The 14064-nt window shown below is 28.2% G+C and overlaps 2 protein-coding genes across 7 annotated transcripts; one reads left to right on the top strand and one right to left on the bottom strand.

Annotated features, from left to right (window-relative positions):
* Positions 1-1259: 1259 nt before the first annotated feature.
* LOC122720029 lies at positions 1260-6282 on the bottom strand. Of its 2 annotated transcripts, none has more exons than XM_043946433.1 (8): positions 6188-6282; positions 4438-4833; positions 3968-4379; positions 3074-3265; positions 2246-2388; positions 2026-2190; positions 1792-1952; positions 1260-1721 (listed from the first exon to the last, which is right to left on the bottom strand). In XM_043946433.1, the coding sequence occupies exons 2-7, from the start codon at positions 4806-4808 to the stop codon at positions 1802-1804; spliced, it is 1434 nt and encodes a 477-aa protein (XP_043802368.1). In that variant the 5' UTR covers positions 4809-4833; positions 6188-6282; the 3' UTR covers positions 1260-1721; positions 1792-1801. The 2 variants fall into 2 exon arrangements, with proteins under 2 accessions (XP_043802368.1, XP_043802367.1); XM_043946432.1 differs by lacking the exon at positions 6188-6282 and adding an exon at positions 5803-5996 and having other exon boundaries at positions 4438-4659.
* Positions 5372-13838, top strand: LOC122720028 (embryonic polarity protein dorsal-like). 5 transcript variants are annotated; one of them, XM_043946430.1, is made up of 12 exons: positions 6014-6206; positions 6995-7081; positions 7167-7378; positions 7445-7688; positions 7760-7903; positions 7984-8174; positions 8259-8397; positions 10620-10712; positions 12386-12548; positions 12632-12885; positions 12963-13129; positions 13212-13838. In XM_043946430.1, the coding sequence occupies exons 2-12, from the start codon at positions 7030-7032 to the stop codon at positions 13359-13361; spliced, it is 1809 nt and encodes a 602-aa protein (XP_043802365.1). In that variant the 5' UTR covers positions 6014-6206; positions 6995-7029; the 3' UTR covers positions 13362-13838. The 5 variants fall into 5 exon arrangements, with proteins under 5 accessions (XP_043802364.1, XP_043802361.1, XP_043802366.1 ...); XM_043946431.1 differs by lacking the exon at positions 13212-13838 and having other exon boundaries at positions 6011-6206; positions 12632-12881; positions 12963-13090; XM_043946429.1 differs by lacking the exons at positions 6014-6206; positions 12386-12548; positions 12632-12885; positions 12963-13129; positions 13212-13838 and adding an exon at positions 5372-5770 and having other exon boundaries at positions 8259-10761.
* The last annotated feature ends 226 nt before the right edge of the window (positions 13839-14064 follow it).

The raw sequence follows: 14064 nt of genomic DNA, 5'->3' as shown, positions 1-14064 counted from the left end.
ATAAATAACGATATTAATATTTTTACTGGCTTGTGGTAACGTTTTTATAAAAAGGTGATACAAAGAGCAATCTTATAGAAATATCAAAATTGCTCAATTTATTGTATCAAGATTTGTTATAGTTTAAAATATTCTAAATTTTATTACTCATAAAAATAGATACATACACGTTCCTCAAGCCATCAAATTCGATATAATCAACTGTACAATTTATTAATACACAATGAAACATTTTTTTATAGTTGCCGAATTAGCTAAAGTTAGTTATATATATTATAAAGTTTGAGAAGGTCGTTGTGAGGTTTAGGTCATTCACCTAATCAGTATTTTTGTCTTTTACTCTTCGCTAGAAATATATAAATGAATGAAGAAAAAAATATTTTGAAAATGTATTATTTTTTCATTATTGTCTTTTATTTCCTTCTTTTTATTTATTTTTTTTTTCTTTTTTTTTAATGAAAACTCTGATATTACAGAGCAATCAAAGATGAGATTTTTTTTACATCCATAAGTATAATTTTTACAAATTTTTTTTATTGCAAATAAAAATGCACCAAGTATTTTTTTTATTTTCATGTTTCTTTATAAATTTTTGAAGAGTAATAAATCAATGAGTATGACCGAATTTCAAGATTGTAGGGCAACATTATTTGTTGTCAGAATTAATCTATGCATAAAAGATGTTTTAGATCGTCTAGAAAATATTACATAAAATTACATCCAACAACAATTCAAATATAAAACGATTTTGTGATAATAAGAACAAATCTTCCACTGAAATTTGTGCCGTATCTTCACTTACCGTACGAAAGCCTCAAATAAGAAAGGATATTTACTATACTGGCAGAAGCATAAAAAAATATACCGCAGAAATCATATTGTTATCGAACAAAATGAAAATCAATGTTATCTTGTACTTAAGTACATAATAATAAGAAATGTGATCAGACACGTCGTATTTGTGTCACTCGTACGTGGTTACTTAGATTTTACGATCTATTGTAACGTGTTTTTTTGAAAAAAATATTATACCATGAGTATCGCTCTATTACAAAAATTTATTTATCTTGGTTAAAAATGTATACTTAAATGTTACGTAAAATACAATCAATTAAGATTGTCTATATAATTAATTGCTTATTGAATATATTTATTGAAATTGCATAATAAAAAGAAATAAATCATCTTCATTGAGCGATTCTGACGGTATCTTATTTTTATCATTTTATCATGTTACGCGAAAAAAGATAAAATATAGATTTAAAAAATGTACAATATCTGCATTTATTTATCCATCCTCAGTTTCGCAGAATAGTTGTCTGTATTCTATTATAGTATATCATAATATTAGTATAATATCATAATATTAGTAACTTTTTTTATAATCATCATTTATATCATTTCTTTTCAATTTAAAATGCTTATATAGCTTACGATATCAGAAAGTATATGAATAGAAAAAAAAAAAATATAAATAAAAAAATATTATAATTTCGATGATAAAAGTATCCGGAAAGTTTACTACCAGTTTGAAACTGATTTTCGTTCCTTTCGTCTCTTTGCGATCACATATATCTCTTTTTCCTCAACGTAAAATCTCTTTTCACACGTAAAATCTTCCCTTTCTCTTTCCTCTTATCGAACAACCAACACCATCACCCTCGAAATTCCATTTTGTGAACACTTTGTTTAACGCAATCACGCTTGAACAAGAACAGCAACTAAAAATTATAAAAATAAACGATTATTATGCTCTTATTAATAGATATTATAATTTTATGTGGAACTTACCAAGCTATCTTTAGGAAACCAACACTGGGCCCGATAGTAAAGTACGTAATATAGCCCTTGGCGCTCGTACAACGCTACCAGCTAATTGCAACATTCTACTACTCCATCCCCCTTCTTGAGATTGACGTATTAAACGTTCTCTCAATTCACTCAATTCGGTTCTAATATAACGAATTTTAATTTTAATATTAAATAATATCACTCAAAAAAAAGAAAAGAAATAAAAAAACTTACAATTGCGTATTATACGCTGCTTGCATATTTTGTAAGGCTACCTCTCGGTCAACCAGTTGTGCTTCTAAAGAAATGGCGCGCATATTTAGATTTCTCCCTGCATCTTCGGATGATTTTAAGCGCTTAATTAACTTGTTTTTTTCATCCTCTTTAACTTTCAATTCCCTACAAAGGAATTTATATTGGAATAATGTAAATTGTTTACGTATACTGAATTTACTTTGAATATCGTTTTATCTGTTCCTGCGAGGATTCAACCATAGCAATCTGTGTGGCAAGTTTCATCTGTAAATCCTCCACGATTGATTCAGCTTTGTCTGCTCTTGTTCCTCGTTCCGCCGCTAATGTTTCGCTAGCCGTTATCTGAAATAATATTATATTTTTCTTTCATACGTATTCAACAAATCAACAATCGATAAATGATTATTCTTAAGATAAAATTCACAAAAAGAATCAAGAATTATAAAAATTAAAAAAAAAATGTATTATTATTTCTAATAAACATAATGTCACGAGTTTTGTTTTGATTCTACACTCTCCAAGTAAGAATTAATAGGTCAAGTAATATCGATTGCTTTTCTCGGTAAGAAAGTAGTATTATAATGTTATTGAGTCATCGATAAGGTAGAAAGAGTATGACTCAACCACGAACTTCTATGTCCTTTCGTGCATTGACCTATCTAAAGTAAGTTTAAGTACATCAAATACTCTTATTACTATCCTTAATCCATAGATATTTAAGATATGATATTAAAATAAAAAATAAATAAAATTGTATCATAGGAATTTGAAACATAAAAATATGTTGTAACATATGTAAACATTTTAGATTGATCGTTCTCTAAGCACGAAAGGGTGAACGAATGACTCATCCGTTCATAGAAAAAAAAAACTGCATTGAAAGAGAATTCACCCTTTGCAGATTCGTTTCTCGCGAGCATAACAATGACTCACTAAGTAAAAATCAATTTTTACAATGGTATAATATATAAGCTTGCATTTATCATTAAAGATAATTTATAAATTATAATACAAGAACTGTTCTAGCCTTTTCTAAAAGTATCCTTTTATCCTCTCGTAATTTCAGCAATTTTTCTCGATCCTTTGACATTTGTTCGTCGACCGCTTGAAGCTGATTTTGCGCGGTGATTAATTCGTTTCGCATATTCTCCGTTGAAACTTGCCTTTCCTCGGAAAGCTCGGTCAAACGTTGGATCTCCTCATCCAATTTTACTTTTTCCTGAAAGAAAACGGTGAACCCAATTCGTGAAAACTCAATGCTAACTTAAACTTCGTAAATTTTCGAAAGTATCTAGAACCAGTTTTATCTATGCTGTGTCGTCGCGATATAGTTTCTTCTTTCGCTTCACAATTAGCTGCTGGACCGGTGCCAACTTCTCGTTTGCGTATATAGTATATACTAATTAATGACTCGACTACGACGCATGTTTCCATTACATTTCGCAAAATAAATGCATGTTTATGCATTTATAAACATTTATAAACAAATATTATAAATATTTAGAATAACAAATTATTTCTTTTTAAATGTACAAGAAAATTTGAATGAGATGAAAAGTAGAAAATTTTTGTTAATATAAAAGTAACAGTAAGTTATTGAACTTGTTTGAAAGATATTTTAGTTTATTCAAGGAATGTTGAAAATTCGATCGTCTCTATAACTACATATATTATTGCGTGTCCCAAAAGTCGTATTGCGAGCTCTTATGCTAGCGTCATCCCTCTAGTTAGATACACGTCATTGAACTCTCATGTTCATCGTCCGCAAAATGTTGAATGTATAGGTCTTATTCCTAACATGCACACATTGTTACTATTTTATGTTAAATACGTGAAGATATTATTTTTTTTCAATTAATTAATTATGTTTCACATAATTGCTAAAACTTATCAATTTTTAAATATGTATTAAGAAAATTACCGATTTCAGAGTATTCCTTTCTTTCAGTACTTCATCAAATTGCATTTTGGCACGGTGAACATCACTGGTCAATTTACTGACACGACTGTTCTCCGTATCGAGCAATCGACGCAAAACGACAATTTGTAGATGCAAATGTTCAATTTGCTGGCTTAAATCGTCAATTGTGCTGTTAAGATACTGAACATCGCTGCGTCTGCGTCTCCATGCATTTAACATAAGCACATGACACACCAAAATTGCTGCTTTCTTTGGATTTTGAAAGAATTGGGAATACGATTCCTCCGGTTCTGATGTTACGAATCCATCCATCCACTTTTTGATACCAATACCGACACCCATTTCATTACCAATAGTATCTTTCATTTTATCACTTTCATCAAGTTTTTCTATAGTTGAACTACTGTCCGATCTATATTACAAAAGAATCAATTGTATTCAAATTATTATAAGTTACTCATAAATTTTACCTAAAATCGCCATATTCAGTATCCATTATTAAAGGTGAAAAGTCAATCATGGATAAACTCTTTTTGTAACGTGACGCACTGATTGCGCGTAATATCGAACATGTTGAACTGTCCGGACAACTTTTCGCCGTATTAATTGTAGCTGTATGATTGATGGTTGTGAGATTTGCCAATCTGAAGGAGGTCCTTGGCGGACGATAGTATCGGCTGGGTTTCTGACATCTTATGGGAAGTTGCGAATATGTAAGAAATTTATGTTGCATGCATCGCGTCAATCTTTTCTTGGTAAAACATTGATTCGATTCTTCCCTGGAGCTTATTGAAACACTCAGGGAAGACGAGCTTTTCGGAGTGATCGCAGTTTCTGGCATCACGCTTGCAGTTCACGAGTAAACTCTTTACAAAAATTATTAATGTTGTTTGCTCTTGTCATGGAGACAAAACGAGTGAGAGTAAGAGATGACAAAAAAGCATCGTAACTCTTGCAAATAGTAACAGTAATATTTTTAACCAAATAAAGAAGTCACATTGTCCATGATGAATGCTTTTCTCATTAATTTCTTATTTTAACTATTATAACTTATGAATTAATCGTACGATTGCATATCTACTTCATAGAATTGCATAAATTGAATACACCTACAATACGATGAGCGTAAGGAGCGATTAAAACTTATGTAATGCATCATAGATCTGATTTACAGTATAATTGCAAATTACAAGCAAGTAAATTTTATTTGCATTCTAAAATGTTTCAAAAATTCAAATTTACTTTATATATAATATAATAAATAATTTACGAAAACTTTTAAGGATAATTAAAATCAAAAAATATAATGAAATTGATTTTTCCAAAACTATAATATATAAAAGAAATATAAATGATAGTTATCGAACATTTATAACAAATAATATTTTATATAATTTCAAGTAAATAGATATGATTGATTATCTAACGCTCTACAATTTCACATGATAAAACAGAATTATGTGACGTGTCTGCATGACTCATCCGACACCAAGTACCTAGTCTCTGGTAACCTATCTACGTCCCTGAAAATTTTAATCTACATATGATAAATTCGCTGAACCTTAGACACAAATTTATTTTAGATATAAGATATTTAATACGTTTATGCCAAAAAACGCTAAACATACGTAATTTATTAATAATTTTTAACTCACAAATTCAAGCTTAAAAATATGCAAAAAAAAGAAATGCAATCAATATAAAAGATAATATGAAAAATATGAAGAGAATTAGAATTAAGAATTAAGAAATTAAAAAATTCGACGTCATCAGATCTATGGATTTCAAGGAAATAATCAAAAGGTAATATATCATGTTAACACACGTTCACTCACTTTGAATTGGCTGTGAGTATAGAACCGTCAGAGTTCGCGTACTTGCGCATATTTGCGAAGCATATAGCATATTGCTTTGCTTCTACCATTAAAAGCAACGGACATGTCAGTATCGATACAAAGTCCGAGCAAAATGTTATGCCGCATAAAGTCTTGTCTCTAGTCACGGCTGTGCATGCTTTCATGTCGCGTGCAAATAATGTGCGCAACAATATTTGACAAATAAAAGAATTTCAATTATAGATTTAAACATTAACACATCGCGTTTCTTCAATTTATTTAGCACAGTGTGTGTTTTATAAAAAAATTTCAAGAATATAAGCATTTCCTATTAGCAGAATTATTCAAAACAGTGCGCGTGCTTTCAGATTCGAAAGTGCCTTACTATGTTGATCAAGCTGCAGGCAAGTCTTTCTCGTCACATTGTCCTACGATAGTTTAATTATAGCTGCACGGCTTGTACGAAGCTAGGCTTTCCCAAAATAATGATTGGATCAGCATGGTATCCCTCCTCACTCTCTACTCTCGTTTCTCTTCCCTTGGGACTTGGGACACTTGTGTGCAGTGTCTTTAGAAGTATACCTGTGAACAGCTGTCGTTTCTTGCTAAAGATTTAACAAATTTTTATTCATGTTCATTAATATATGTTTGATTCACTCGCTAGTGTTAATCAAAAGTTATAGCTAATACGTTTTATATCAATCATCATCTATACGACATCTTTTGCGATATAAATATGTTTTTCTACCAAGATGAACGATTCATGAATTTATGAACATTTAATTTTCTTTACATCAAAAAAATTGATCTTAAAATCAATTTTTCTTCTATACATTTTATTTCTTCCTAGGTATTTATTATTATCCAATTATTATATTTCCATTTATCTTAACTAAACGCGCGCGAAATTTTTTCTACATAATGTTATGAAGTTTCTGTCAAGAGTTAAATCATGTGGTTAATTTTTGCTTTCACTTTGATAAAGTATTCAAAATATACATAAAAGAATAAAAAAAATTTTTTGGTATATTTTTACTTTACAATCATTTTATATTCTATATAATTATTCTAATAGTATTATTTTAAAAAAAAGTTTATATAATAGAGATAATTTGTATAATAGAGATATTAGAAATACAATAAAATAGAAATTATTTTAATAACATAATATGATAAAAAATTTATTTTTCAGATGACTATTGTTCAATGTATTAAACAATAAGAGGCATGGAACAATTCCATGATATGAGTGATGGAAATATACATATGAGTGATGTCAGTAAGTATTGAAAATTTTATTATATTTTTATATAAATTTCATAAATTACATTTTACATATTTTATTTCATAATTTGTTTATATAGTTGAAGTCATTGAAACTGATACTAAATATAATGGGAGGGAAGATCAAATCCCAAGAGAAATGAACACAGAACGATTATTGCCTTATGTTGAAATAATAGAACAACCGGCAAGCAAAGCTTTACGTTTTCGCTATGAATGTGAAGGCAGATCAGCTGGTAGTATACCTGGTGTAAACAGTACATCAGAAAATAAAACATTTCCTACTATAAAAGTAAGAACAAAAAAAAACAATATATAATAATATTAATTAATAATATATAATTAATATTGATTACAGATAGTTGGATATAAAGGTCGAGCTCTAGTTGTAGTATCATGTGTAACAAAAGATCAACCATACAGACCTCATCCTCATAATCTTGTTGGAAAGGAAGCATGTAAACAAGGTGTTTGTACAGTAGAAGTTTCATCAGAGAATATGACAGTTACATTTGCAAATCTTGGGATTCAATGTGTAAAAAAAAAAGATATTGAAGAGGCACTTAAAATAAGAGAAGAAATTCGTGTAGATCCCTTTCGAAGTAAATTAAAATTCAGTAGATTTATTTAACTATATTTGGCACAAAACAAATCACATTTAATTTTTTATTAGCTGGCTTCGAACACAAAAGACAACCTACTAGTATTGATCTCAATGCAGTGAGATTATGCTTTCAAGTTTTTTTAGAAGGATCACAGAAAAGAAAATTCAATGTGCCATTACAACCAGTAGTATCTGACCCTATATTTGATAAAAGTATGTTCAGATTAATTATATTTTATCAAGATATTAATTATTTGATTATGTATTAAATAATTAAATATTAAATATTTAAGAGGCAATGTCAGATCTTGTGATATGCAAACTCAGTCATAGTAACGCATCAGTCGCTGGTGGTATGGAAATGATTTTATTATGTGAAAAGGTTGCAAAAGAAGATATACAAGTTAGATTCTTTGAAGAAAAAGATGGACAAGTACTTTGGGAAGGATTTGGTGATTTTCAACCTGTTCATGTACATAAACAAGTATGAAATTCGATTTTTATATAAAATTACTTAAATTTTGTATTTTCATTAATATTAATTTGATAAATTGATTTATCTTAATAGACAGCAATTGCATTTAGAACACCGACTTATCGTATGCAGCAAGTGGAACAACCAGTGCAAGTATATATTCAACTTAAAAGACCATCGGATGGTGCAACAAGCGAACCATTTCCTTTTTTGATGTTACCTCTTGGTGCAGGTAGGCCTGCTTTCTGGTCTTTACGGAAAGCATTTGCCAGGAAGAAAACAGATTATACTTCATTTGGCAAAATTTTAGCTACTGAACCGACATTGTTTTCAAACGTTACTCCGAAATTTCCGCGTAATATTGACGAATATAATAATAATGATTTCGACACAAAAAAATGGAATAATAAAATTTCTGCGTTACGTGCTTTAAATGATTTGTACAATGTGAAAAATACATTAGATTCTTATAATGGAAGTATGGAAATAAATCAAAATATTGCACAAAATATAGATCATGCTAAAAACACTATTATAGATTACCGAAATAATGATTTATCAATCAATGAAGAGAAACGAATTATAGAAAACGAACAATTAAATAGAATGTACAAATCTTATCCCAATTATATAGACAAAGAAACGAAGGATATGAATTTAGAAATTTCAACTCGTCCTAAATCTAATACTGTTGAAAACGCGTGCGTATTAAAAAATACAGAAATATTTAAAGATAAATCTGATTGGTTCGATTATTCTGAAGTAAGTAAATGGGTACAAAAAGGACAAATATGTCTCAAAGAGAAAGAAAATGAAATAGATTTTAAAATTGAAGTGACAGAAGATTATAATAAGTCTTTCAATGATTTATTAACACAAGTAGCAGAATTAGATCAAATTTATGCCGATACACATGCAAAGTTAGTGCAGGCAGCGTTTGAACAGAATACAATCGATCAAACTATGGATATTGATGTTTGCGATAATCAGACTTATACTAGTTTACAAATGGCTATGAAAAATCCTATTGAATTTACCGATTTATCGAACGAGAGAAAATATGAAGATGTGTGTGTACTAAAGACAGATACTAATCAATCTTGTCCTTCTCCGCCAATGACTACGAAAAGAGATGGAACGCAGGAAATAGAAGAAAGATTACCGCCTTTACCACCAAAACGTATCCGAAAAATGCCTTCTATGCCTCTTTTACCTCGTCCTATATCCTGTCATACTACACCAGATTCTTTTATTGAAGCACCAAATAAAACTTTACCTTCCTTACCTAGTACTTTAACTAAAAACTCGAAACAAGGATTATTTTCAAAATTATTTGCAAAAAAAGTGAAAAAAGATAAAGACACAATTTTAAATGTACCCAAAGAAACTACTCAATCTTTGACTACTACAGGAAATGTTTCATATTTGACAACAAACAATACATCAAATAATTCACAATTACAAATTCCAAGAACTAGTGTAGTAAGTACTACTAGCGTAAAATCACTTAGATTGGAAGGCGATGAAACACCACCGTATGGAATGGAATTAACAGAAGCTGAACATTATGCCTTATATACTGCTATGGCGCCGCACGCAACTGTTTCTGAATTTGATGAAATGTCTTTCTATTATAGTCCTGTGGAAGATGGAAAGATTTACTCTGAAAAAAAGGAGACTTAATGTGTCTTAATGTGTTTTTAGCCTACTTCCATTTAAGAGTGATATTTTTTTTCAAATATTATAGTAGAAAAAATGCTGATGTTATAGCAAATAATTGCTAATTTTCAGAAACAAAAAGCATTATGATTGAATGAAATTATTTACTTACGATAATATGAAATTTTTGTAATTTGAGTGTGTTTGCGTTCATAAGATATATTTTATATTTTTTTCATTTTTTAAAAAAGGTACATGTAGCAATTTTTATTATGCTACCTTGATTAATATACTCTGAAACCAATGCAGTACTATTTTTTCTAGTCAGAGTACAAATTGTTATTTTATTTCTATAGTCTTTTATATAAAAAGATAGCTGAAATATAAAATCAGCTGAAACTTGTTATTTATCATCAAAGAGTTTGTGTTTCTTCTAGTCAAATTTTATAGTGTTGCTACTTATTATACATATCTTTAATCTTGTGCATTGCTTTTTACTATTTATGACACATTGTTAAGTTTTTATATAGTGTTCCAAGTTTATAGGTATCACTTTGTTTCTAGTCTTAGAATAAGCACTTAATTTATAGTTAAAATTAATTATTTATATTTAAGATTTTTTATTTGTTTGTAACTTATACTTATTTTGAACCACTGACTTAATCATTTGTTCAGATATAATATTTTTAAAGATTAAAAAAAAATTTAGATCAAAATTTATAGGTTTGTTGTCTTCAGAAAAAATTGATATATTAATATTTAAAAGTCATGTGGTTAATATACAATCATTTATAGATGATCCTGATTCATTAAGGCGAAAGAGACAAAAGATTAATAACAGCCAAAACGCGCTAGTTTTGAGACATGTACAGGCAGAAGCTGAGAAGCGTGAGTATTTTTTATCAAATTGTCTTCAATTCTACAGCTTTGCCGGGAGTGGGTTTAAATGATATCATTAGCATCGTCGCAACGTCAAAATTTCTAAATGTACATTGTGCTACATTTATGCGAAATTGCTGATTTTACTTCTTTGTAATTACTAATATTCGCGTTCACATTTATTCTATATGCAAGAAAAAAAAATTAGCAAGACTTTGTGATGCGAGTCATCAACATGTTATGCATTTTTCTGATGGGTTTTATCAGCCCTATTTGTTGTAATAATAATAATTGTATTGATGAATCTAAAAAATTTGTTGGAAGTCCCAAAAATTTGGACTAACTTGTACATTTGGAGAATGTTTACAGCATTTTTATGAATCACGAATATATATTTATCGAAATATCTATGTTTCAGCGCTCTTAAGTCACATCATACTAACTATATAATTAATCTAATATCTTTGCACATTGGAAATATTTAAATTTAAAAATTTCTTATATTTATTATTATATATTTTGTCTATTGAATTTCGTCCAATAATAGAAGTGCCTAATAATCTAGAAGATTGACATAAAAAAATGATAAAAAATTTCCGTTGTGCAAAGATTGATATTTTTTCATAAATTAGAATCTTCATTGTATTAAGAAATACTATATTCATATATATATATATACATATATATATATATTTTCACGCACTGAAGAATCTTGTTTTATACTTTTTTAAAAATGTATTTTGTATAAATAGTTGGAATTTGTACTTAAATTTTTGGATGGCAATGGCCTTGTACATTTGAAGAGAAAATTGTATTTTTGTAATTATTACTGGTGATTGCACGAATGGATGCATTTTTATATCCATTAATGCGACGAGAAAAGTATGTTGTTAATGATAATAACGTTGACAAAAGCGGGCTTAATTTTTACAGTTTAAATAATATACAAGTATCCTGCTCTCGTATTAAAATATTGTATTTAAATATTTAGCAATACAATAATAAGAGCGGAAATTATGTGCAATATTTGTATGGCAATACAAATTTTTATAAACTGCTTTGAAAAAGAAAAATCTATATAATGTATGACTTATACATATATACAGAATATATTGATCTATATATATATACATACTTATTTAATGATAAAAATTACGTGTTTTTATTCTGTTCCCAATCAATTTCAGATCAAAAGAATATTATATATAAAAAATATTCAGGTACGACAATAAAAATATTAGTTTAATTTGTTAATATTTGCTAATCATATTGACTGTATTTTTAATTCTAATAAAAGATATTCACGAATAATGTTTGAAGTGAAAATATATAAAATTGCATGCATCTTTTGTAATTAATCCTTCGTTTTTACTTCAAAACTTTTGCTTTTTATATGTTGCTTGATCATTTCCATTTTTATGCTTCTTAATCATAAAAATTTTTATATGCTTCTTAATCATTTTATGTATTTTCTTTTTGATTCATTTCGATAATATTCAATTTAAGCATATTATATATTTATTAAAATTAATTTATTAAAATTAATATAACATATACTGAAATGACATTCAAGAGAAATTTAAATCGTTTGTATAAAGTAACAAAATGTGAATAATGAATTTGTATTATTTTAATTAATCTTTAATAGTAATAAATTTCTATTTGTTTTATCACAATTGTAGATGCTGCAATGTTAAATCAATACAATTTTAATATTATTAAATCAGAGCCGACGGAAAGGATATCTCCTTATGGATATCCAATTGGAAGTGGAGGATCTTTTCCATCCTTGTATCCGATGGCAACAACTTCTCCACAATCGCAATCTACTATACAAACGTTGAGGTAACACAAAGCTTTGTATCATTTAAAAAAATGAGATAATATGCAGAACAATGGATCTGAAGAAATTTTAATACGTTGTACAGGCCACAAATATCGCCAGATCGTACATCGCCAATGGAGTACAGATTATACAATCCAGCACTTATTCAATCACAACCATCACCTCAATATCCATCAACAAGCAGTCATATCTTACAACAACCATCAATCAAAACGTATACACAACAACAATTTCCATATGTACATGACACGTTACAAATACAGCCGCAAGAACAATTAACGTTAAGCAAAGTAACATCAAACTATCACGAAGAATTTCAATCGTTGAACAATGCTGGTAGTATAAGTGTTTATATTCATTATTATTATTATATCAAACTATACATCATTGTAATTTTTAAATAATTCATATAGTAGGTGAAATGGAAGCGACAAATGTTACAAATATTTTAAGTATGGACAACACACAGTATAATCTTGATTTGAGTCTTCCTCAACTTGATTCGACAGAACTCGCCGATCTTGATATTAGTCTTTCTGAAAATCTATCCAGTGGATTATCAATTTCAGATTCTACCAAGGTACGTATAATATTGTTATTAATACAAATTTCTATTTATCATTTACTAATAAATAAGAAATTAAATCTATAATTAAATCTAGCCGGAAACAAATAAAGGAATAAACGCAGAACCAAACAATATTGAAGAAAGTAATAACATGACCGATAGTTTTACAAGAATTGCTAATAACACTATTCAGGAATTATATACTTTAAATAATATGTATAAACCAACGCGGGAGGTTGACTAAAAAGCTGTATATTTTATTAATCTTCATAACATTGTAAAAAATATGTTATATAAATATTATTCTCTGAAAGAAAATTTCTTTGCATGAATATATCATGTAATTAATATTTAAATGGTTGTGATTGTATCGCAGTATATTACTGTGTAATTTTTTAAATTACTTTTCATTCGATAATAAGTTTTAAACATTGTTAATATTTTTATATGATTTCTAAAATTCTTTACTTTCAATATTACGAATTAAAAATATTCATTTAAGTATATAAAATGCTGTGACTGTGATCAAAATGTATCGAAATCTATGTCTTGACATGCATGCAAAATGTCTCAATATGAATTATTATTGTATACAATAAAACTCATAAGTGAAGAAAATATTGTGTATATATTGTAAGACAATCTGCATGCAATATTCGTACAAATTGCTTAGCTAAAATAAATATCCGCAAATATTTCTATTACACATCTTATACTCTTATACAAATGTTTGATTTTTATTTTTTACACATTTATATATTTACTACAAATTCCTTTGTAAATGGTATATTAATTTTTATATTAGGGGTAATATTTGACTGCTATACCTCTAATAATATGTATCCAATTAAAAATTTCCAATAATACATATTCCGTCCAGGTACGTCGATTCACATTTAAAAAAATTTTTACCTTAAATTTTAATATTATGTACTATGGTTGCATTC

This window comes from Apis laboriosa, unplaced genomic scaffold (assembly GCF_014066325.1).
Source record: "Apis laboriosa isolate Shangri-la unplaced genomic scaffold, ASM1406632v1 scaffold9_cov152, whole genome shotgun sequence".
In the NCBI taxonomy this organism is placed as follows: Eukaryota; Metazoa; Arthropoda; class Insecta; order Hymenoptera; family Apidae; genus Apis; species Apis laboriosa.
Note: the sequence above shows the minus strand (reverse complement) of the source record. Positions and strands in the feature narration are given on the sequence as shown.

Excerpts from the sequence above, each read along its gene's own strand:
- LOC122720029 (XM_043946432.1), bottom strand. The coding sequence starts at position 5,987 with ATGAAAGCATGCACAGCCGTGACTAGAGACAAGACTTTATGCGGCATA. Across the intron at positions 4,660-5,802 it reads ATACTCACAGCCAATTCAAA|ATGTCAGAAACCCAGCCGAT; the intron begins GTGAGTGAACGT and ends ACTTCCCATAAG. Across the intron at positions 4,380-4,437 it reads ACTGAATATGGCGATTTTAG|ATCGGACAGTAGTTCAACTA; the intron begins GTAAAATTTATG and ends TTTGTAATATAG.
- LOC122720028 (XM_043946429.1), top strand. The coding sequence starts at position 7,030 with ATGGAACAATTCCATGATATGAGTGATGGAAATATACATATGAGTGAT. Across the intron at positions 7,082-7,166 it reads TATACATATGAGTGATGTCA|TTGAAGTCATTGAAACTGAT; the intron begins GTAAGTATTGAA and ends TTGTTTATATAG. Across the intron at positions 7,379-7,444 it reads AAACATTTCCTACTATAAAA|ATAGTTGGATATAAAGGTCG; the intron begins GTAAGAACAAAA and ends TATTGATTACAG.